Below are 24,640 nucleotides of genomic sequence, written 5' to 3'. Positions count from 1 at the left end.
ATAGGAGCAGGAGGAGACCATTCGGCCCTTCGAGCCTGCTCCACCATTCATTACGATCAGAGCTGATTAGGCTCAATAGCCTAATCCCGCTTTCCCCCCATATCCTTTGATCCCCTTCACCCTCAGTGCTGTATCTAACTACTTCTTGAAAACATGCAATGTTTTGGCCTTAATTAGTTCCTGTGGCGATGAATTCCATCGGCTCACCACTCTCTGGGTGAAGAAATTTCTCCTCTTCTCCGTCCTAAATGGTCTACCCAGTATCCTCAGATTGTGATCCCTATTTCTGGACACACGCACTATCGGGAACATCCTTCCTGAATCTACTCTGTCTCGCCCTGTTTTTTTTTCAACATTAATTTGGAGTGCCCAATTCTTTTTTTGCAATTAAGGGGCATATTTAGAGTGGCCAATCTACCTACCCTGCACATCTTTGGATTTGTGGGGTTTTTTTTAAAATATGTTTTATTGAAATTTTTTTCCCAAACAACAATTTTTCCCCTCTTACAAAGAAAACGCAACAATAACAATACAGAAATTTTTAACAATACACAAGTAACAAAACCCCTTTATCTTTGACCTAAACTAAACTAAACCCCCCCCCCCTCCCCATGGGTTACTGCTGCTGGTCATCTGTCTTCCCTCTAACGTTCCTCTAGGTAGTCGAGAAATGGCTGCCACCGCCTGGTGAACCCTTGAGCCGATCCTCTCAGGGCAAACTTTATCTGCTCCAGTTTAATGAACCCCGCCATATCATTTACCCAGGCCTCCAGTCCGGGGGGTTTCGCCTCCTTCCACATGAGTAGGATCCTGCGCCGGGCTACTAGGGACGCAAAGGCCACAACGTTGGCCTCTTTCACCTCCTGCACTCCCGGCTCTTCCGCAACTCCAAATAAAGCTAACCCCCAGCCTGGTTTGACCCGGGCCTTCACCACCCGCGAAATCACTCCCGTCACTCCCTTCCAATATCCTTCCAGTGCCGGGCACGCCAAAAACATATGTGCGTGGTTTGCCGTGTTCCCGCCACACCTCCCACATTTGTCCTCCACTCCAAAGAACCTGCTCAATCTTGCTCCCGTTATGTGTGCTCTATGTAGCACCTTAAATTGAATCAGGCTAAGCCTGGCGCATGAGGAAGAGGAATTTACCCTGCTTAGGGCATCAGCCCACATACCCTCCTCTATCTCCTCCCCTAGTTCTTCTTCCCACTTTCCTTTAAGTTCGCCCACCGACTCCTCCCCCTCTTCCCTCATCTCTCGGTAAATCTCTGACATCTTGCCCTCTCCGACCCACACCCCTGAAAGCACCCTGTCCTGTATCCCCTGTGTCGGGAGCAACGGAAATTCCCTCACCTGTTGTCTAATAAACGCCCTCACCTGCATATGTCTCAAGAAATTTCCCCGGGGCAACTTACACTTTTCCTCCAATGCTCCCAAGCTCGCAAAAGTCCCATCTATAAATAAATCTCCCACCCTCCTAATTCCCAACTGGTACCAGCTCTGAAATCCTCCATCCATTCTTCCTGGGGCGAACCTATGGTTGTTCCTGATTGGGGACCCCACCAGGGCTCCCCGCACCCCTCTCTGTCGCCTCCACTGTCCCCAGATATTCAATGTTGCCGCCACCACCGGGTTCGTGGTAAACTTTTTAGGTGAGATCGGTAGCGGCGCCGTCACCAGCGCCTCTAAACTCGTCCCTTTACAGGACTTTCTCTCCAGTCTTTTCCACGCCGCTCCCTCACCCTCCATCATCCATTTACGTATCATTGCCACATTGGCGGCCCAATAGTAATGGATTTGTGGGGTTGAGACCCACACAACCACAGGGAGAATGTGCAAACTCCACACAGACAGTGACCCGGAGCTGTGATCGAACCCGGGTCCTCGGCGACAGGAGGTAGCTGTGCTAGCCACTGTGCCACCCACTTTTTATAGGTTTCTATGAGATCCTCCTCATTCTTCTGAACTCCAGCGAATATGGGCAGCACGGTAGCAAAGTGGTTAGCACAATTGCTTCATAGCTCCAGGGTCCAAGGTTCGATTCCCAGCTTGGGTCACTGTCTGTGCAGAGCCTGCACGTTCTCCCCGTGTGTGCGTGGGTTTCCTCCGGGTGCTCCTGTTTCCTCCCACAGTCCAAAGATGTGCAAGTTAGGTGGACTGGCCATGCTAAATTGTGCTTGGTGTCCAAAATTTCCCTTAGTGTTGGGTGGGGTTACTGGTTTATGGGGATAGTGTGGAGGTGTGGGCTTGGGTAGGGTGTTCTTTCAAAGAGCCGGTGCAGACTCGATGGGCCGAATGGCCTCCTTCTACACTGTAAATTCTATGATATATGAATACAATCCTAACCAATTCAATCTAATCTGTACATCTTTGAACTGTGGGAGGAAACCGGAGCACCCGGAGGAAACCCACACAGACACGGGGAGAAAGTGCAAACTCCACACAGTCAGGGTGGGAATTGAACCCTGGTGCTTTGAGGCAGCAGTGCTAAGCACTTTGCCACCCCCTGTCTTGCAACCCTCAAGCGAAAAATAAATCCTTATCCCCATTTGAATTGGGTGACCCCCTTGTTCCAGATTCTCCCACAAGAGGAAACATCCTCTCCACATCCACCCTGTCAAGACCCCTCAGGATCTTATATAGTTCAATCCAGGTTTTACCCCAACCTTTAAATCTGTGTCCCGACTGCTTGTACGATCACTGAATGGAAACAGAGTTTCTTTGTCCACCCAATGGAAATCTGGTATAATCTTGTGTTCCTGAATCAAATCTCCCCTCAACCTCCTTTGCTGGAACCATTCTGGTAAATCTCCTCTGCACCTTCTTCAAGAACCTTCACATTCTTCCTGCAGAGTGGTGACCAGAGTTTTATAAAGATTCAGAGAATAGAATTAGAACCATAGAATTCCTGCAGTGCAGAAGGAGGCCATTCGGCCCATCAAGTGTGCACTGATTCACTGAAAGGGCACCCTGCCTAGGCCCACACCCCTACCCTGTCCCTGTAACCCCATAGCCCCACCAAACCTGCACATCCCTGGACACTAAGGGGCAATTTATCAAGGCCAATCGATCTAACTTGCTCCCCTATCAGCCTCCCCAAACAGGCGCCGGAATGTGGCGACTAGGGGCTTTGGGGCTGGTATAGCACAGTGGGCTAAGACAGCTGGCTTGTAATGCAGAACAAGACCAGCAGCGCGGGTTCAAGTCCCGTACCGGCCTCCTCGAACAGGCGCCAGAATGTGGCGACTAGGAGCTTTTCACAGTAACTTCATTGAAGCCTACTTCCTGGAAGTGTGCACTGATTCACTGAAAGGGCACCCTGCCTAGGCCCACACCCCTACCCTGTCCCTGTAACCCCATAGCCCCACTGAACCTGCACATCCCGGACAATTTATCAAGGTCAATCCACCTAACTTGCTCTTCTTTGGAGTGTTGGAGGAAACCTGAGCACCGGGTGGAAACCCACGCAAACACGGGGAAAAAGTGGTGTAACCTCCACACACAGTCACCAAGGCCAGAATTGAACCCGGGTCACGGCACTGTGAGGCAGCAGTGCTAACCACCATACCACCAGAAGCATAGTTTTGGTATCTATATTGCTGTTTATGAAGCTCAAGATCGAATTTGCTTTGCCAACTACTCTCTCGATATGTCTTGTGAGTATACAAAATCCGTCTTCACCTCTTTCTCTCTCCTCCCAAAGAGGCCAGTTAGGTTTTTATGACAATCCAGCAGTTTTCATGGTCACTTTTTCCCAGTGCCGGCCCCACAAATGACCAGATTCATTCAGCTCAATTTCACAATCTGCCTTTGTGTTTTTGTGGGTTCTCTCACTCCCTATTTTCTGTTTTGAATCCGTTTCACAGGGTGTTCGAAGGGGACGCTTCAAAATCCGGAAACTCAAAGCAAGCATCACATCAGGATCTGAGAGAGTCCTCAATTTATCATATCCTGAATATCATCATACTTTGAACATGGAAGGAAAAAGCACCATTCACAGTGAGGAGAAATCGTACGCGTGTTGTGTGTGTGGACGAGGATTCAGTCGATCATCAGGCCTCACAAGCAACAAATGCAGTCACACTGAGGAGAAACCGTGGAAATGTGCGGACTGTGGGAGAGGATTCACTTACCCATCCAAGCTGGAAACTCATCGACGCAGTCACACTGGGGAGAGACCATTCACCTGCTCCAAGTGTGGGAAGGGATTCACTCAGGCATCCAACCTGATGAAACACAAGCGAGTTCACACTGGGGAGAGGCCGTTCACCTGCTCTCAGTGTGGGAAGGGATTCATTAATTCAACCAATCGGCTGACACACCAGAGAATTCACACTGGGGAGAGACCATTCACCTGCTCCGAGTGTGGGAAGGGATTCACTCACGTAGCCAACCTGCTGAGACACCAGCGAATTCACACTGGGGAGAGACCATTCACCTGCTCCAAGTGTGGGAAAGGATTCACTCAAACATCCGACCTGCAGGAGCACCAGCGAATTCACACTGGGGAGAGACCGTTCCAATGTCCCGACTGCGGGAAGTGCTTTAAAAGTTCTGGGGAACTGATGCTCCATCAACGTGTTCACACTGACGAGAGACCGTTTAGATGCTCTCACTGTGGGACTGGGTTCAGGCGATCAACTCAGCTCACTGTACATCAGCGAATTCACACTGGGGAGAGGCTATTCACCTGTTCAGAGTGTGGGAAGGGATTCACTCAGTCATCCGTTCTGCTGAATCACCAGCGAATTCACACTGGAGAGAGACCGTTCACCTGTTCAGAGTGTGGGAAGGGATTCACTCAGTCATCCTCTCTACTGAGACACCAACGAGGCCACAAACCACAGTGAATGGGTTTTGCTGTTAACTCACATTCAGGACTGAACCATGTTCATTTGGGTCTCTTTCTGCTGATAACAAACTCCAGCCCACTTACAGGGGCTAATATTCTGGCTGAATGTCAAATAAATTAGATTTGTGTTAAATACACAGTGTGCTGAAACATTTTAATATCTCTGACAAAAGTTATTTCCTTTGAAGTTCTCTCGCTCTCCCCTGTCTCTTCCATCCTCACCTCCAACAAGAAGTGTGAGGAGCTTGTGGAGCTTCTTTGTGACTGAGATTGAGTAAATCCGATCAGCTGCCTCTGCTGCTTCCCTCCCTTCCACGAGCCCACCGGACCAAACTGTCTCTAAATGTCATCCTTTCCCGAGCACTGAACCCACATCTTTCTCTAGTTTCTCTCCCATCTCCCGTTATTTTATCTGGTGTATTATGATTTGAATGAATACTCAACTTCTATATTCATGAAAGAAAATTAATCTGACTAGCTTGCTGCAGGGCTAGATTTTTCTGAATTTTGTATTAAAAACAAGTTTTCCAGTGGCACAGCTGACAAATAAAGTTCAACTGGACTTTACCAAAAAGCACAGACTGACCTCTGTTATTTGGGAGCTGAGAAGGGATAACGCATATCCAGGGTTCCGAATAGACACCAAGATCTGTTGTCCCTCTTCCACTCCCAATCCTCTGCGAATTATTTTAAATCTAAACCCTTTGGTTATTGATCTGTTCATGAAATAGATCCTTCTTATCCATTCTATTCGAGCACCTCATAATGTTAAACACCTCAGTTAATCTCTCCTCAGCGTTCTCTGTTCCACAGAAAACAACCTCGGCCTCTCCAATCTTTCCTCATTATTAAAATTCTCCATTTGTGTCAACATCCTGGTCAATCTCCTCTGCATTCTCTCTGGTATGAACACATCCTTCCTGTAATGTGGTGACCAGAACTGTACTCAGTAATGCAGCTGTGGTTTAACTAGTTATTTGGACAGCTCCAGTATAATCTCCCTGATCTTATAATAAAAACAGAAAATGCTGGAAATACTCAGCAACTCTGGCAGCATCTGTGGAGAGAGGGGTTTCAGGTCTTTCCTCCAATAGAAATTGCTGGGAATATTCCCTGCTCCAGTACTCTATGTCACCGTGAATAACAAAGTATCCTCTCTGCCTTTACAATCACTGTATCTACCTCAAGGGGCTGGTTTAGCACAGGGCTAAATCATTGGCTTTGAAAGCAGACCAAAAAAGGCCAGCAGCACGGTTCAATTCCCATACCAGCCTCCCCGAACAGGCGCCGGAATGTGGCGACTAGGGGCTTTTCACAGTAACTTCCTTTGAAGCCGACTTGTGACAATAAGCAATTTTCATTTTATTTCATTCTCCCGTCATCTTCAGGGATCTGTGGACATGAACTCTAATGCCCCTCTGTCCCTCTACACCTCACTATCAAACCATTCATATTGTTTCCCTTTGCCGTGTTTGTCCTCCCCAAATGTAATTATTACCCCGCGCTTCTCTGGATTGACCTCAGTTTACTACTTTTCTGGCCCGCTGATCAGTCTATTGATGTCTTCCTGCAGTCATTACAGCATTGGTTCAAACATGCACAAAAGCGCTGAATGCCAGAGGTGAGGTGAGAGTGTCTGCCCTTGACATCAAGGCAGCACTTGACCGAGTATGGCATCAAGGAGCCCTAGCTAATCTGGAGTCAATGGGAATCAGGGTGAAAACTCTCTGCTGGTTGGAGTCGGACCTGGCACAAAGCAAGATGGTTGTGGTGGTTGGAGGCTAACCATTTCAGCTCCAGGACATCACTGGAGGAGTTCCTCAGGGTAGTGTCCTCGGCCCAACCATCTTCAGCTGCTTCATCAATGATCTGCCTTCATCATAAGGTCAGAAGTGGGGATGTTTGCGGAACACTGTACAATGTTCAGCACCATTCGCGACTCCTCAAATAATGAAGCAGCCCTTGTCCAAATGCAGCAAGACCTGGACAATATCCAAGCTTGGGCTGATCAGTGGCAAGTTACATTCGTGCCACACAAGTGGCAGACAATGACCATCTCCTCCAGGGACACGTCCACTGTCCCTGGCTCCTTCACGTGCAAGAAGTGTGTCCAGTTGCAACTCCTGTTAGACCGCTTGACGGCTCTGGAGCTGCGGATGGACTAACTTTGGAGCATCCGCGATGCTGAGGACGTCGTGGATAGCACGTTTAGCGAGTTGGTCACACCGCAGGTGAAAGGTACTGAGGGAGAGAGAAAATGGGTGACCAAAACACAGAGCAAGAGTAGGAAGGCAGTGCAGGTGTCCTCTGCGATCATCTCCCTGCAAAACAGATATACCGCTTTGGATACTGTTGAGGGAGATGGCTCACCAGGGGAAGGCAGCAGCAGCCAGGCTCATGGCACCATGTCTGGCTCTGCTGTGCAGCTGGGCAGGAAGAAGAATGGCAGGGCTATAGTGATAGGGGACTCAATTGTAAGGGGAATAGACAGGTGGTTCTGCGGACGCAATCGAGACTCCAGGATGGTATGTTGCCTCCCTGGTGCAAGGGTCAAGGATGTCTTGGAGCGGTTGCAGGACATTCTGGGGAGGTGTGGGGGGTGAACAGCCAGCTGTCGTGGTGCACATAGGCACCAACGATATAGGTAAAAAATGGGACGAGGTCCTACAAGCTGAATTTAGGGAGTTAGGAGTTAAACTAAAAAGTAGGACCTCAAAGGTAGTAATCTCAGGATTGCTACCAGTGCCACGAGCTAGTCAGAGCAGGAATGTCAGGATAGATAGGATGAATGCGTGGCTCGAGAGATGGTGCAAGAGGGAGGGATTCAAATTCCTGGGACATTGGAACCAGTTCTGGGGAGGTGTGACCAGTACAAACCGGACGGTCTGCACATGGGCAGGACTGGAACCGATGTCCTGGGGGGGGGTTTGCTAGAGCTGTTGGGGAGAGTTTAAACTAATGTGGCAGGGGGATGGGAACCGATGCAGGAAGTTGGAAGGTAGTAAAACAGGGACAGAAACAAAAGGCAGTAAGGGGGAAAGTGTACGGCAAAGAAGCCATAGTCAAAAATCAAAAAGGGCGACAGTACAAGGTACAGTGACTGAGGGGAGGGGGGGGGGCGGGCTCAGTGAATAGGACCAGGAATACTAAAAGGAATAAAACGGGAAGTGAAAACATTAATGGTAAATGACGCGGCAGGTTGTTACATGAAGATATGGGTTGAACGACAAGGAAAATTAGGAGAAAGGTTAAAAAGAAATATAACTTAGAAGAGATTACTGATCGAGGTGTTAAGATTCAGAACAGAGGTAAAAAAGCCAACATAAGTGTACTTTACCTGAATGCTCACAGTATTCGGATTAAGGTAAATGAGTTGATGGCGCAAATCATCGTGAATGACTATGATTTAGTGGCCATTACTGAAACATGGTTAAAGGATGGTCACGACTGGGAGTTAAATATCTGAGGGTATCAAACTATTCGGAAGGACTGAGTGGATGGTAAGGGATGTGGTTTAGCTCTGTTATTTAAGGATGACATCCGGGCAACAGTAAGGGATGACATCGGTGCTGTGGAGGATAAGGTTGAATCCATTTGGGTGGAAATCAGGAATAGTGAGGCGAAAAAGTCACTGATAGGAGTAGTCTATAGGCCACCAAATAGTAACATTATGGTGGGGCAGGCAATAAACAAAGAAATAACCGATGCATGTAGAAATGGTACAGCAGTTATCATGGGGGATTTTAATCTACATGTCGATTCGTTTAACCAGGTCGGTCAAGGCAGCCTTGAGGAGGAGTTTATAGAATGTATCCGCGATAGTTTCCTAGAACAGTATGTAATGGAACCTACAAGGGAACAAGCGGTCCTAGATCTGGTCCTGTGTAATGAGACAGGATTGATTCAGGATCTCGTAGTTAGGGATCCTCTCGGAAGGAGCAATCACAATATGGTGGAATTTAAAATACAGATGGAGGGTGAGAAGGTAAAATCAAGCACTAGTGTTTTGTGCTTAAACAAAGGAGATTACAATGGGATGAGAGAAGAACTAGCTAAGGTAGACTGGGAGCAAAGACTTTATGGTGAAACAGTTGAGGACCAGTGGAGAACCTTCCAAGTGATTTTTCACAGTGCTCAGCAAAGGTTTATACCAACAAAAAGGAAGGACGGTAAAAAGAGGGAAAATCGACCTTGGATATCTAAGGAAATAAGGGAGAGTTTCAAATTGAAGGAAAAAACATACAAAGTAGCAAAAATCAGTGGGAGACTAGAGGACTGGGAAATCTTTAGGGGGGCAACAGAAAGCTACTAAAAAACTATCAAGAAGAGTAAAATAGATTATGAGAGTAAACTTGCTCAATATAAAAACAGATAGTAAAAGTTTCTACAAATATATAAAACAAAAAAGAGCGGCTAAGGTAAATATTGGTCCTTTAGAGCGTGAGAAGGGAGATTTAATAATGGGAGATGAGGAACAGGTTTTTTGGGTCGGTCTTCACAGTGGAAGACACAAATAACATGCCAGTGACTGATGGAAATGAGGCTATGACAGGTGAGGACCTTGAGAGGATTGTTATCACCAAGCAGGTAGTGATGGGCAAGCTAATGGGGCTAAAGGTAGACAAGTCTCCTGGACCTGATGGAATGCATCCCAGAGTGCTAAAAGAGATGGCTAGGGAAATTGCAAATGCACTAGTGCTAATTTACCAAAATTCACTAGACTCTGGGGTGGTCCCGGCGGATTGGAAATTAGCAAACGTGACACCACTGTTTAAAAAAGGAGGTAGGCAGAAAGTGGGTAATTATAGGCCAGTGAGCTTAACTTCGGTAGTAGGGAAGATGCTGGAATCTATCATCAAGGAAGAAATAGCGAGGCATCTGGATGGAAATTGTCCCATTGGGCAAACGCAGCATGGGTTCATAAAGGGCAGGTCGTGCCTAACTAATTGAGTGGAATTTTTTGAGGACATTAACAGTGCGGTAGATAACGGGGAGACAATGGATGTGGTACATCTGGATTTCCAGAAAGCCTTTGACAAGGTGCCACACAAAAGATTACTTCATAAGATAAAGATGCATGGCATTAAGGGGAAAGTAGTAGCATGGATAGAGGATTGGTTAATTAATAGAAAGCAAAGAGTGGGGATTAATGGGTGTTTCTCATAGAATTTACAGTGCAGAAAGAGGCCATTCAGTAGCTAGTGGTGTCCCTCAGGGATCAGTGTTGGGCCCACAACTGTTCACAATTTACATAGATGATTTGGAGTTGGGGACCAAGGGCAATGTGTCCAAGTTTGCAGACGACACTAAGATAAGTCTTAAAGCAAAAAGTGCAGAGGATACTGGAAGTCTGCAGAGGGATGTGGATAGGCTAAGTGAATGGGCTAGGTTCTGGCAGATGGAATACAATGTTGACAAATGTGAGGTTATCCATTTTGGTAGGAATAACAGCAAAAGGGATTATTATTTAAATGATAAAATATTAAAACATGCTGCTGTGCAGAGAGACCTGGGTGTGCTAGTGCATGAGTCGCAAAAAGTTGGTTTACAGGTGCAACAGGTGATTAAGAAGGCAAATGGAATTTTGTCCTTCATTGCTAGAGGGATGGAGTTTAAGACTAGGGAGGTTATGCTGCAATTGTGTACCGTGTTAGTGAGGCCACACCTGGAGTATTGTGTTCCGTTTTGGTCTCCTTACTTGAGCAAGGACGTACTGGCACTGGAGGGTGTGCAGAGGAGATTCACTAGGTTAATCCCAGAGCTGAAGGGGTTGGATTACGAGGAGAGGTTGAGTAGACTGGGACTGTACTCGTTGGAATTTAGAAGGATGAGGGGGGATCTTATAGAAACATATAAGATTATGAAGGGAATAGATAGGATAGATGCGGGCAGGTTGTTTCCACTGGCGGGTGAAAGCAGAACTAGGGGGCATAGCCTCAAAATAAGGGGAAGTAGATTTAGGACTGAGTTTAGGAGGAACTTCTTCACCTAAAGGGTTGTGAGTCTATGGAATTCCTTGCCCAGTGAAGCAGTAGAGGCTCCTTCATTAAATGTTTTTAAGATAAAGATAGATAGTTTTTTGAAGAATAAAGGGATTAAGGGTTATGGTGTTTGGGCCGGAAAGTGGAGCTGAGTCCACAAAAGATCAGCCATGATCTCATTGAATGGTGGAGCAGGCTCGAGGGGCCAGATGGCCTACTCCTGCTCCTAGTTCTTATGTTCTTAAGAGAGGATCTAACGATCGCCCCTTGACATTTGTTGTAACCTGCCTGCTTACCATTGGCTGGGGACTAATGACAATCCCACAATCCTGTGGGAGTATGAGCTTCCCCAATGAGGGGGGCAGAGAAACCATTAGTAAACTCCAAGTATAAATAAAGCTGGACAGTTTGGAACCAGCAGGAAGAAGTGTGCAGCAAGGGAAGTTGCTGCTGCTGTTATATATATATATGTTATTGTAAATAAATGTTATTACATTGTATCCTTAAAACTCGTGCTGGGTTCTTCGTGGCCCTCACAAAACATTGAATTACATTACCATCGCTGAATCCCCCACAATCAACATCCTGGGGGGTGCCATTGATCAAAAACTGAACTGGACGAGCCACAATAATACTGCGGCTACCAGGGCAGGTCAAAGACTAGGAATCCTGCAAAGGGTAACTCATGTCTTCCCACCCCTCCCCCCCGCCCCGCCCCACCCCAAAGCCTGCCCCCCCCCCACCCCGCCCCCACCCCAAAGCCTGTCCACCATCTGCAATGCACAAGTCAGGAGTGTAATAGAATACTCTCCACTTGCCTGGATGAGTTCAGCTCCAACAACATCAAGAAGCTCAACAGCATCCAGGACAAAGCAGCCCGCTTGATTGCTCCTCCTCCACAAACATTCAAACCATCCACCTCCGATGAACAGTGGCAGCTGTGTGCACCACATACAAGATGCACTGCAGTAACTCACCAATGTTCCTTAGTCAGCACCTTCCAAACCCATGACCACTACCATCTAAAAGGCCAAGAGCAGATCACTAGGAACCCCACAACCTGGAGGCTCCCCTCCAAGTCACTCACCACCCTGACTGGGAAATATATCCCCGTTCCTTCGCCGTCGCTGGCAGAAAATCCTGGAACTCTCTCCCTAACAGCACAGTGGGTGTACTGACACCTGAAGGACTGCAGCGGTTCAAGAAAGAACCTTCCCACCACGTTCTGAAGGGCATCTAGGGATGGGCAATAAATGCTGGCCTAACCAGTGAAGCCCACGTCCCATAAATTAATAATAAATGTCTGCAGCTTTGTCTGCAGCACGGTTTTGTGAAGGGGAGGTCGTGTCTCACTAACTTGATAGAGTTTTTCGAGGAGGTCACTAAGATGATTGATGCAGGTAGGGCAGTAGATGTTGTCTATATGGACTTCAGTAAGGCCTTTGACAAGGTCCCTCATGGTAGACTATTACAAAAGGAGAAGTCACACGGGATCAGGGGTGAGCTGGCAAGGTGGATACAGAACTGGCTAGGCCATAGAAGGCAGAGAGTAGCAATGGAGGGGTGCTTTTCTAATTGGAGGGCTGTGACCAGTGGTGTTCCACAGGGATCAGTGCTGGGACCTTTGCTCTTTGTAGTATATATAAATGATTTGGAGGAAAATGTACCCGGTCTGATTAGTAAGTTTGCAGACGACACAAAGGTTGGTGGAATTGCGGATAGCGATGAGGACTGTCGGAGGATACAGCAGGATTTAGATTGTCTGGAGACTTCGGCGGAGAGATGGCAGATGGAGTTTGATCCGGACAAATGTGAGGTAATGCATTTTGGAAGGTCTAATGCAGGTAGGGAATATACAGTGAATGGAAGAACCCTCAAGAGTATTGAAAGTCAAAGAAATCTAGGAGTACAGGTCCACAGGTCATTGAAAGGGGCAACACAGGTGGAGAAGGTAGTCAAGAAGGCATACGGCATGCTTGCCTTCATTGGCCGGGGCATTGAGTATAAGAATTGGCAAGTCATGTTGCAGCTGTATAGAACCTTAGTTAGGCCACACTTGGAGTATAGTGTTCAATTCTGGTCGCCACACTACCAGAAGGATGTGGAGGCTTTAGAGAGGGTGCAGAAGAGATTTACCAGAATGTTGCCTGGTATGGAGGGCATTAGCTATGAGGAGCAGTTGAATAAACTTGGTTTGTTCTCACTGGAACGAAGGAGGTTGAGGGGAGACCTGATAGAGGTATACAAAATTATGAGGGGCATAGACAGAGTGGATAGTCAGAGGCTTTTCCCCAGGGTAGAGGGGTCAATTACTAGGGGGCACAGTTTTAAGGTGAGAGGGGCAAGGTTTAGAGTAGATGTACGAGGCAAGTTTTTTACGCAGAGGGTAGTGGGTGCCTGGAACTCGCTACCGGAGGAGGTAGTGGAAGCAAGGACGATAGGGACATTTAAGGGGCATCTTGACAAATATATGAATAGGATGGGAATAGAAGGATACGGACCCAGGAAGTGTAGAAGATTGAAGTTTAGTCGGGAAGCATGGTCGGCACGGGCTTGGAGGGCCGAAGGGCCTGTTCCTGTGCTGTACATTTCTTTGTTCTTTGTTCTTTGCAACTTTCTTTCTCACTGTCAAAAACAGGACCACAAATGACTTAATCCTGTCCCCATGTTAAAGTCTAAAGCATTGATACATAACTCAAGAAGCACGGAATCATGTCCTGAGAAATCTAGAATCCCACTGGAAATACCCCACCAATCACAAACATGCCTCTCAACCACTGCCTTGCTCGCTGCTCCAGCTGATGTCACTTCCTGCACTTGTGATTGTTCTGGACATGAGCAGTATCCTGGTTTTCCCACGTGGAGCAGGATTGGAATCCCCTGCCAGGTCTTTAGTTATTTGATTAGTTGACTTAAGCAAAATAAACTTCAGATTAAAATAAATAAAGATTCATCAGCTTCTCACCAATCAGTTTCTTCCATTGAGCTGAAGTTACTTTTTATCCGGAATTAACTGAAATGTTTTTGATAATTTTTTTTTACATAAATTTAGCGTATCCAATTCTTTTTTTTTCAATTAAGGGGTAATTTAGCGTGGCCAATTCACCTACCCTGCACATCTTTGAGTTGTGGGGGTAAAACACACGCAGACACGGGGAGAATGTGCAAACTCCACACGGACAGTGACACGGGGCCGAAACCAGGTCCGCAGCACTGTGAGGCAGCAGTGCTAACCAGTGTGCCACCGTGCTACCATTTTTGTTGACTGTTAATATCTAAACCTCTCAAGGCGGCATGTAGCGCAGTGGATAGCACTGGGATTGTGGCGCTGAGGAGCCGGGTTCGAATCCCGACCCTGGGTCACTGACCGTGTAGAGTTTGCACATTCTCCCCATGTCTGCATGGGATCACCGCCACAACCCAAAGATGTGCAGGTTAGGTGGATTGGCCTTGCTAAATTGCCCCTTAATTGGAAAAAAAATAATTGGATACTCTCAATTTTTGAAAAAAATATCTAAACCTCTCAAATGATTAATTGACTGAAAAATGCAGATGTCTTCACTCTTACAATGCCAACTTCATCTGTATCCCCTAGATTTGATTAATGGACCACGTACCGTAATTCTATGAACAATGATCAGATTGATTTCAGTTTTGTGATAATTAATGAATTGTCTCACTTTATAATTGATGAATGCAGTGACCAGGATGTGCTCTCCACAGGACTGGGATGCCCTGTCATTGCCTTTATTTATTCCATTATTAATTGACTGAAGCAACAATAAACTTCAGGTTAAAATAAATAAAGATTCATCAGCCACACACCTATCAGCTCGTTCCATTTCCCTGCACCTTATTTTTATCAGGAATTAACTGAAATGATTTTCTTAATTTTTGTTATATCAACAGTTCGGATTTTAACTTGCTGAAGAATTCAGATTTTTTCACTGTTGCAATCGCTTGTCATTCAGTTTCAACTTTATCCCCAAGATTTGATCAACAGAACACTGACTGCAATTATATAAATGATCAAATTGACTTCAGGTTTATACTAATTAATGAATCATGACTTATAGTTCATTAATACAGTGACCACAATGCTTCGCCCTCCTCTAGCTGTACTCTTCGCCTTTTATAAAGTTCTGGCATAATCTCCTTGCTCTTATATTCCAGGCCGCGCCCAAGAAAGGATTCTTGGCTGCCTGATCGATCTATCCAGCTACCTGTGGATAGGGACACTAATACCTCCCTGTTGCTCACCTGTTCGAAGTCTCATCCTATTTATAGTTCATTCACTTGTCTTGTTTTCACTCTGAAATTCATTATCTCTCACTATTTGTAGCACAGTGGTTAACACTGTTACTTCACAGCGCCAGGGTCCAGGGTCAATTCCCAGCTTCGGTCACTGTGTTGTAATGCAGAACAAGGCCAGCAGCGCGGGTTCAATTCCCGCACCACCTTACCCCAACAGGTGCCGGAATGTGACGACTTGGGGCTTTTCACAGTAACCTCATACTTGTGGCAATAAAAGATTATTATTATGTCTGTGCGGAGTCTGCACGTTCTCTTCGTGTCTGCCTGGATTACTCCAGTTTCCTCCCTCAAGTCCTGAAAGATTTGCTTGTTTGGTGAATCGGACATTCTGAATTGTCCCTGTGTACCTGAAAAGGCGCTGGAGTTTTAAAAAGATTGAATTCCATTTGCAATTGTTTTGCCCATCTGACCAGTCCACTGATATCTTCCTGCAGTCCATGGTTTTCTCCCGCAATGTCAACCATACGCAGAATTGTTGTATCATCTGCAAATTTCATAATCATTCATATGTACCAGAGAACTGTGGAACCCCACTGGAAACAGGCATCCAGACATCATTCAGTCCTGGATGTGATTCACAGCAGCAATAACAGCAGAATCCATCCCCTGCTGTCGCCTGTGAACTTGCTGATGTCTCAGCAGGTTGTTTGACTGAGCGAATCCCCTCCCACACACAGAGCAGGTGTACGGCCTCTCCCCACTGTGAACCATGTGTCAGCAGATTCCATTTACTTTTAAATCCTTTCTCGCAATCAGAGCATTTGAAAGACCTCTGATCAGTGTGAATAAGTTGGTGTGTTGTAAGGTGGGATGACTGAGTGAATTTCTTGTTACACAAGGGGCAAGTGTATAGTCTCTCCCCAGTGTGAACCCGCTGGTGTATCAGAAGGTCGGATGAATCAATGAATTCCTGCCCACACACAGGGCAGATGAATGGTCTCCCCCAGTGTGAATTCGATGGTGCCCCAGAAGGTGAGGTGATTGGGTGAATTCCTTCCCGAACTTGGAGCAGGTGAATGGCCTGTCCCCAGTTTGAGTGCGCTGGTGTTTCAGAAGATCCTTTTTGCTTTTAAATGTTTTCTCACAATCAGAACAATTAATTGGTCTCTGATCAGTGTGAACAAATTGGTGAATCAGAAGGTGGGAGGGACAAGTGAATCTCTTCCCACACTTGGAGCAGGTGAATGGCCTCTCCCCAGTGTGAGTGCCTTGATGTATCAGCAAATTCTTTCTGCTTTTCTCGTTCTTCTCACATTTAAAAGGTCTCTGATCAGTATGAACAAGTTGGTGTGTCAGGAGGTGTGATGACTGAGTGAATCCCTTCCCACACGCAGAGCAGGTGAACGGCCTCTCCACATTGGCTGAAACTCTGCATCATGTCTCAAACTCCAGGAGAAAAATGGACCTTTCTGTTTGTGGCTTTAAACAGATGAAACCCTGTGGGTGTGGAGCAAACATTTCAACATTTGTTGTTGAAATATGGCAGCATGATGAAACAATCCACCAACAATTCAGGGGTTGATTTAAAGGAATAACTAGGCAGACAGGGAATGTCACCCTGAGGTCAAGGAGTCTCTGGTTTCAGTTGGTGAATGGACAGAAGGGTTAGGACAGGTTAGGGAGAAGGTTAATACTGTCATCATTCAGAACAACACAGACTTTCAAGCAACAACTGAGGAACTTTACTGTCCAATTTAATATTCACATAATATTTGTAGATCAGACACAGAAGAACAGGAATTTGCAATCAGTTTGGAGATTAATCTGATATTTTCCATTCTTAAACATTTTGTCTTGAAAGATACCAAATGGGATGAAGCCAAATCTTGAAAAGGCAAAGTCTTGAGTTTAAATCATCACTGTGCTGTCAGTGGAAAGGGTTAACTTCTCTGCTCTCAAAGGTGTTGGAGCAAACGTGCTCAAATGCGCACAACTGTGTTGACTTTACGTAACTTTATTTTCAGATATGAAATGAATCAAACACCATTTTAAACTTTGTATTCTCAATTCATTTGTCAACTTTTTCAGCTTTGCCCAAATTAGTTTTTTCCCCTCTTTCTTCAGGCACTTTTCCAAGTGACTCAAATAAAACAAAAGAAAAGTAAAAGTAAAACGATCAGCTTTCACAGGTAACCAAAGCTTCAACGTTCTTAGACCAAAAAGACTTAAAGAGGGCGGAGCTTCCAGAAGATTGTGAAATTCAATGCACAACATTAAGGCTGAAGATTAACTTCAGTGAATCCAACTTTTCACTGCCTTTTACAATTGTACAAGTAAATTACAATTCATACTTAAAGATTTACTTTCACTCAGTAATTAGTACTTCAAATTTCTCAGCACAGACTCTTTAGATTAAACACCAATTGTTCACTTTGGGCGGCACGGTAGCACAGTGGGCAGGTTGCACTGTTGCTTCACAGCGCCAGGGTCCAAGCTTTGATTCCCAGCTTGGGTGACTGAATGTGCGGAGTCAGCACGTTCTATTCATGTCTGCGTGGGTTTCCTTCCACAAGTCCCGAAAGAGGTGCTGTTGGGTAATTTGGACATTCTCAATTTTCCCTCCGTGTACCCGAACAGGTGCTGGAATGTGGCGATAAGAGGCTTTTCACAGGACCTTCTTTGCAGTGTTAATATAAGCCTACTTGTGACAGTACAGATTATTATTATCAGCTGGTGTGTGGAGAAGGTCATGTTCCTGTCGATCTGTCAGCACAGAAACCGTACTGCAAGTAGATGAATCTTTTAAACATGACCCTAGTGAAGGTCTTCCAGGTGCTGCTAAGGAGTGAGACATCCCTGTAGTCGCTGCAATCTCCTCTGTCACTGCTGTTTTTATCAGTTGTGATAATTTTTACATCATGCACATGGAATGGTTCCGACCTCCCAACAGAGGAGGAGATCGTGACGGTGTGACAGTCAATGGGGCTTTGTGTTTGAGCAGTTCAGCTGGAATTCCATCCTTGCCACGCACCTTTCTGCTTGTTGATCAATCAATGACCTTGTCCAACTGAAACATGACTGGAAGCTGCAGGAGCGTCAGAAAGAGACTGGGAGAAGTCTACATCTGACAGTCATGTTCAACCCAGCAGGACATCTGTTTACATCCGTAAGGATGTCACCATCTGGGATTTCAGGGGAACGACTTTGATGATGGTCAGACCCATTTTTGCTTCAATGACAGGTTCATCTCTGCTGAGTGGCTCTCAAACCAGTCTGTGTTGTGGGCTCCATCTCTATCGTAGAATCTGTAGGATCTTTACAGTGCAGAAGGAGGTCATTTGGCCCATCGAGTCTGCACCGACCCTGTGAAAGAGCACTCAACCTCGGCCCATTCTCCCGCCCTATCCCTGGCTGCTGCTGCTGTGTCAGAAATCATTGAACTCAGTGACTTCTAAGTTTCATCAATATCAATGTTGATTGATGAAGTTTTTATTGATGTGCCTGTGAAATATTTCACTGTTTCGTTTAATGCTCCTTGATAATGTAATTTCACAATGGACATGTTACTGTGAGGAACGTGTGAGTAACAATTGTCAGCAATGATTAATCAGCACTTTCTAATTGGAGAGGTTAATCAGTGGAACCTTTCAAACTCTGAATTGTAGATGTTGTATCAAACATCAATTTAGGATTGAAGTAAAAGTTCAGAATTGTAGTGTTTCTGTTCAGAGTTCCTGAATGAAGCTTCACCTTCCGCGGGACTCCTGACACCTGGTGCTTCTCAACTCCACTGCCACCGCCCCCCACCCCCCCCCCCCCCGCACCCCCTCTCCCCACGCCCCCCCCCCCGCACCTCCCCCATGCTCCCCCACGCCCCCCTGGCCCCCCCACGCCCCCCCCCCTCCGCGCCCCCCCACGTCCACCCCCCCCGCCATGCGCCCCCGCCGCGCGCCCCCCCCCCCGCCGTGCCCCCCCAAAGAATTACACCGAACTTGCAGAAGAGTTGTAAATAAATTATAATCCATTTATTATTCCCATTCATTGTGCAGCAAAGAAAGAAGACCGAGATAAAATTGGACGTGTGAAATAGTTTTCATAGAATTTACAGTGCAGAAGGAGGCCATTCGATCCATCGAGTCTGCACCGGCTCTTGGAAAGAGCTCCCTACCCAAGGTTCACACCTCCACCCTATCCCCATAACCCAGTAAGCCCACCCAACACTAAGGGCAATTTTGGACACTAAGGGAAATTTATCATGGCCAATCCACCTAACCTGCACAACTTTGGACTGGGAGGATTCAGCAGCTTTCCTTTGCAGTGCTACCCATACATGGCAAGCGTCTGCAGGAAAAATACCTTCAGTTCTTTGTTGCTATTCAGTTTATAAACGTCAAACAGAACACGGACGTGCACATTGAGTGTAAAGTGTATGGTGAAAATATTAACTATAGTCACAAGGACCACTTTGGGGCTGGTTTAGCACAAGGCTAAATCGCTGGCTTTGAAAGCAGACCAAGGCAGGCCAGCAGCACGGTTCAATTCCCGTACCAGCCTCCCTGAACAGGCGCCGGAATGTGGCGACTAGGGGCTTTTCACAGTAACTTCATTTGAAGCCTACTTGTGACAATAAGCAATTTTCATTTCTGGGATGTTTTGAAGTAGAATTTGAGATCACGAACTGATAACTGCATAATACAATTTGCTCCATTATTTCAAATTAGTCTTGAACAAACTGTCGTATATATGGGACCTACACTTAATCTATATGATTTACCTAGGTATGTAACTGTGGACTTCACTGCCCCAGAGTGCGGTGGATGCTGGGACAGTGAGTAAATTTCAAGAGGAGTCAGACAGATTTTTAATTGGTAATGGGTTGAAGGGTTATGGAGAATGGGAAGGACAGTGGAATTACGGCCAGGATAAGATCAGACATGATTGAATGGCGGAGCAGATTCGATTGGCCAAATGGCCTAATTCTGCTCCTATATCTTATGAACTTATCGACACAACCAGACCTCACTTCCCTTGGAACAACATGAAGTGTCTACTGCTTTCCAGATCCCTTCCTTTCAAATCTTTCAAACCAGGATTCTTTAAAAACACCACTGCAGCAGTCATACACACACTAACCCAGGCTTTAACCCTTACTGCACCAAATACCTATAATACAATATATCTGAAATCCCTCCATTCATCACAAGGCTCATTTTCCCAAATGTTTAGTTGACGTATAGAAATCCTTTAGTTCTCACTGGGACAGGCACCTATCAATATGTTTTGAAAAATAAACTGCTGGTTTATGTTTTCATAGTGGCTGCAAAAGCTTGGAACACAGTTAATGAAAAGGATACTAAGTGACACACAGCCTTAAACTAATACAGAAATTACAAAGTTATCTCACATACAATTTATAACAAGTGTGCATAAAATCAGTGCATAAAGGTGTCAGTGAGTAAATGTTGAGAGAGCAAAATATATTACAAAATACAGCATGACATATTCAAATAAAACATATTTGTAAGTAATATGAGTTAAACTAACGAAAGAACTATGAAAACTGATTGGAGAACTTAAATTCTTTAAGTTCACAAACCAAAGGTGGTTACATAGTGTGACAGAAAGTGACTGCTTCTTTCCAGAAACTACAAGTTAAAGGTTAAACTAATTTAAGACACAAGGCTGAAGGTTTGAAATCTCACAGTTTTCTTCACTCAAACTGATGTATAACTGTTAATTTTCAATGGCAGGAGAGTTAACGGTTCCAGACCTTTGCTCATCCAACCTTTATGGGATTCACAGCAGTTGCCCTGTAATTAAACCATTAAAGTGTAACTTTGTCCTGGCCTCGGGCCATGGGATGTATTTCACTTGTCCAGTGTGGCAGGAAGAATCGAAAAAACAACATTCTTGTGATCTTATGAGACAAAATCCCATCTTCACACTGAGGATACCCTCCATTGTCCCGTGTGACACTATCACTATGCTAAATGGGGTAGATTCAGAACACATCTCGATAAAAACAGGGTATCCAAGAGGTGCTGTGGCCATCAGCAGCCTAATATTCAATTACAATCAAACCTCATAGAACATAGAACATTACAGCGCAGAACAGGCCCTTCGGCCCTCGATGTTGCACCGACCTGTGAAACCACTCTAAAGCCCATCTACACTATTCCCTTATCGTCCATATGTCTATCCAATGACCATTTGAATGCCCTTCGTGTTGGCGAGTCCACTACTGTTGCAGGCAGGGCATTCCATGCCCTTACTACTCTATGAGTAAAGAACCTACTTCTGCCATCTGTCCTATATCTATCTCCCCTCAATTTAAAGCTATGTCCCCTTGTGCTAGACATCACCATCTGGGGAAAAAGGCTCTCACTGTCCACCCTAACTAATCCTCTGATCATCTTGTCTGCCTCAATTAAGTCACCTCTTAACCTTTTTCTCTCTAACGAAAACAGCATCAAGTCCCTCAGCCTTCCCTTATAAGATCTTCCCTCCATACCAGGCAACATTTTGGTAAATCTCCTCTGCATCCTTTCCAATGCTTCCACATCCTTCTTATAATGCGGCAACCAGAATTGTGCGCAATACTCCAAATGCGGCCGCACCAGAGTTTTGTACAGCTGCAACATGACCTCATGGCTCCGAAACTCAATCCCTCTACTAATAAAAGCTAACACACCGTACGCCTTCTTAACAACCCTCTCAACCTGGGTGGAAACTTTCAGGGATCTATGTACATGGACACCGAGATCTCTCTGCTCATCCACACTACCAAGAGTCTTACCATTAGCCCAGTACTGTCTTCCTGTTATTCCTTCCAAAATGAATCACCTCACACTTTTCTGCATTAAACGCCATTTGCCACCTCTCAGCCCAGCGCTGCAGCTTATCTATGTCTCTCTGTAACTTCTAACATCCTTCCACACTGTCCACAACTCCACTGACTTTAGTGTCATCTGCAAATTTACTCACCCATCCTTCTACACCCTCCTCCAGGTCATTTATATAAATGACAAACAGCAGTGGCCCCAAACAGATCCTTGTGGTACACCACGAGTAACTGGACTCCAGTCTGAACATTTCCCATCAGCCTTGATTTCCAGCTAGCCAATTTCTGATCCAAACTGCTAAATCACCCTGAATCCCATGCCTCCGTATTTTCTGCTGTAGCCGACCGTGGGGAACCTTATCAAACACTTTACTGAAATCCATATACACCACATCAACTGCTTTACCCTCATCCACCTGTTTGGTCACCTTCTCAAAGAACTCAATAAGGTTTGTGAGGCACGACCTACCCTTCACAAAATCGTGTTGACTATCTCTAATCAAATTATTCCTTTCCAGATGATTATACATCCTATCTCAGAATTTACAGCGCAGAAGGAGGCCATTCGGCCCATCGAGTCTGCACCGGCTCTTTGAAAGAGCACGCCACCCAAGCCCACACTCCCACCCCATCCCCATATCCCCATAACCCAGTAACCCCACCCAACAGTAAGGGCAATTTTGGACACTAAGGGCAATTTTAGCATGGCCAATCCAGCTAACGTGCACATCTTTGGACTGTGGGAGGAAACCGGAGCACAACGGAGGAAACCCACACACACACGGGGAGAATGTGCAGACTCCGCACAGACAGTGACCCAGTGGGGAATCGAACCTGGGACCCTGGAGCTGTGAAGCAATTCTGCTAACCACTATGCTACCGTGCTGCCCCTTTATATCTCTTATAAACCTTTCCAAGACTTTGCCCACAACAGAAGTAAGGCTCACTGGTCTATAGTTGCCGGGGTTGTCTCTACGCCCCTTCTTGAACAAGAGGACAACATTTGTTATAGGCCGGCATAATCCCTCACTCTACTGCTGGGAACACACAAAGCAAGTGTGGAGTACAAGGAAAGTAGAAAGAAACTTAAGGAAGGAGTCTGGAGGGCTAAAAGGAGTCACAAAAAGTCGTTGGCCAGCATGATTAAGGAAAATCCCAAGTCTTCTTCATTTTAATAATCTTTATTGTCACAAGTAGGCTTATATTAACACTGCAATGAAGTTACTGTGAAAAGCCTCTAGCCGCCACATTCCGGTGCCTGAGGGAGAATTCAGAATATCCAAATTACCTAACAGCATGCCTTTAGGGACTTGTGGGAGGAAACCGGAGCATCCGGAGGAAACCCACGCAGACACAGGGAGAACTTGCAGACTCTCCACAGTGTCCCAAGCCCGGAATCGAACCTGGGACCCTGGCGCTGTGAAGCCATAGTGCTAACCACTATGCTACCGTGCTGCCCATATATTAACATATATAAAGAGCAAGGGGTTAGCCAGGGAGAAGGTTGACCCACTCCAGGACAGGGGAGGGAATCTATGCGTGGAGCCAGAGGAAATGGACAAGGTATTAAATGAGTACTTTGCATCAGTGCTCACCAAAGAGCAGAACTTGGTGGATGATGAGTCTGGGGGTGTGTAAATAGTTTGCGTCATGCTAAGATTAAAAAGGAGGTACTGGGGTCTTGAAAAATATGATGGTCGACACATCCCCAGGGCCTGATGGGATATATCACAGAATACTGTGAGAGGCAAGGGAGGAAATTGCTGGGGCCTTGAGATAAATCTTTGTATCCTTACTGGCTACAGGGGAGGTCCCAGAGGATTGGAGAATATCCAATGTTGTTCCTTTGTTTAAGAAGGGTAGCAAAGACAATCCATGTAATTACAGGCCGGTGAGCCTTACGTCAATGGTAGGGAAATTATTGGAGGGGATTCTTTGAGACACAATTTACTCCCACTTGGAAATAAGTGGACATATTAGTGAGAGGCAACATGGTTTTGTGAAGCGGAGGTCGTGTCTCACGAACTTGATCGAGTTTTCGAGGAAGTGACAAAGATGATTGACGAGGGTAGGGCAGTGGATGTTGTCTACATGGACCTCAGTAAGGGCTTTGACAAGGTCCCTCATGGCAGACTGTTACAGAAGATGAAGTCTCACAGGATCAGAGGTGAGCTGACGAGATGGATACAGAAATGGCCGGTACAGGAATTGAACCCGTGCTGCTGGCCTTGTTCTACATTACAAACCAGCTGTCTAGCCCACTGAGCTAAACCGGCCCTAATTTTTATTGTCACAAGTATGATGTTATTGTGAAAAGCCCCTCGTCGCCAGAGTCCGGCGCCTTTTCAGGTAAGTCGGTACGGGAATTGAACCCACGCTGCTGGCCTTGTTCTGCATTACAAACCTGCTGTCTAGTCCACTGAGCTAGACCAGCCCATAAACCCTGGTGTCCTGGCAAATATTTATCCCTCAATCAACATCGCCAAAATCCGATCATCTGCTCATTGCCACATTGCTGTGTGTGGCATCTTGCTTTGTTGAAATTGGCTGCTGCTTCGAGAGGTTGATCATGAAGCGCATACTCCCAGAACGCCTTGATCCACTGCAATTCGCATACTGCTGCAACCGGTCCACATCAGACACCATTTCCCTGGCCTTACACTCATCCCTAGAGCATCTCGAAAACAAGGACTCCTACATTAGATTCCTATTT

General features: G+C 45.9%; 1 protein-coding gene across 1 annotated transcript in view; it reads left to right on the top strand.

The window, feature by feature from the left end:
- LOC140419401 (uncharacterized) overlaps positions 1 to 24,640 on the top strand; it is a 43,664-nt gene that overhangs the window by 3,292 nt on the left and 15,732 nt on the right. Inside the window, exon 2 of the mRNA XM_072503280.1 lies at positions 3,866 to 4,845. Within this exon, the coding sequence (XP_072359381.1) occupies positions 3,866 to 4,845 (980 nt within the window). The remainder of the gene's footprint in view (positions 1 to 3,865; positions 4,846 to 24,640) is intronic.

The sequence above is a fragment of the Scyliorhinus torazame genome, chromosome 5 (assembly GCF_047496885.1).
Source record: "Scyliorhinus torazame isolate Kashiwa2021f chromosome 5, sScyTor2.1, whole genome shotgun sequence".
Lineage (NCBI taxonomy): Eukaryota > Metazoa > Chordata > Chondrichthyes > Carcharhiniformes > Scyliorhinidae > Scyliorhinus > Scyliorhinus torazame.
Note: the sequence above shows the minus strand (reverse complement) of the source record. Positions and strands in the feature narration are given on the sequence as shown.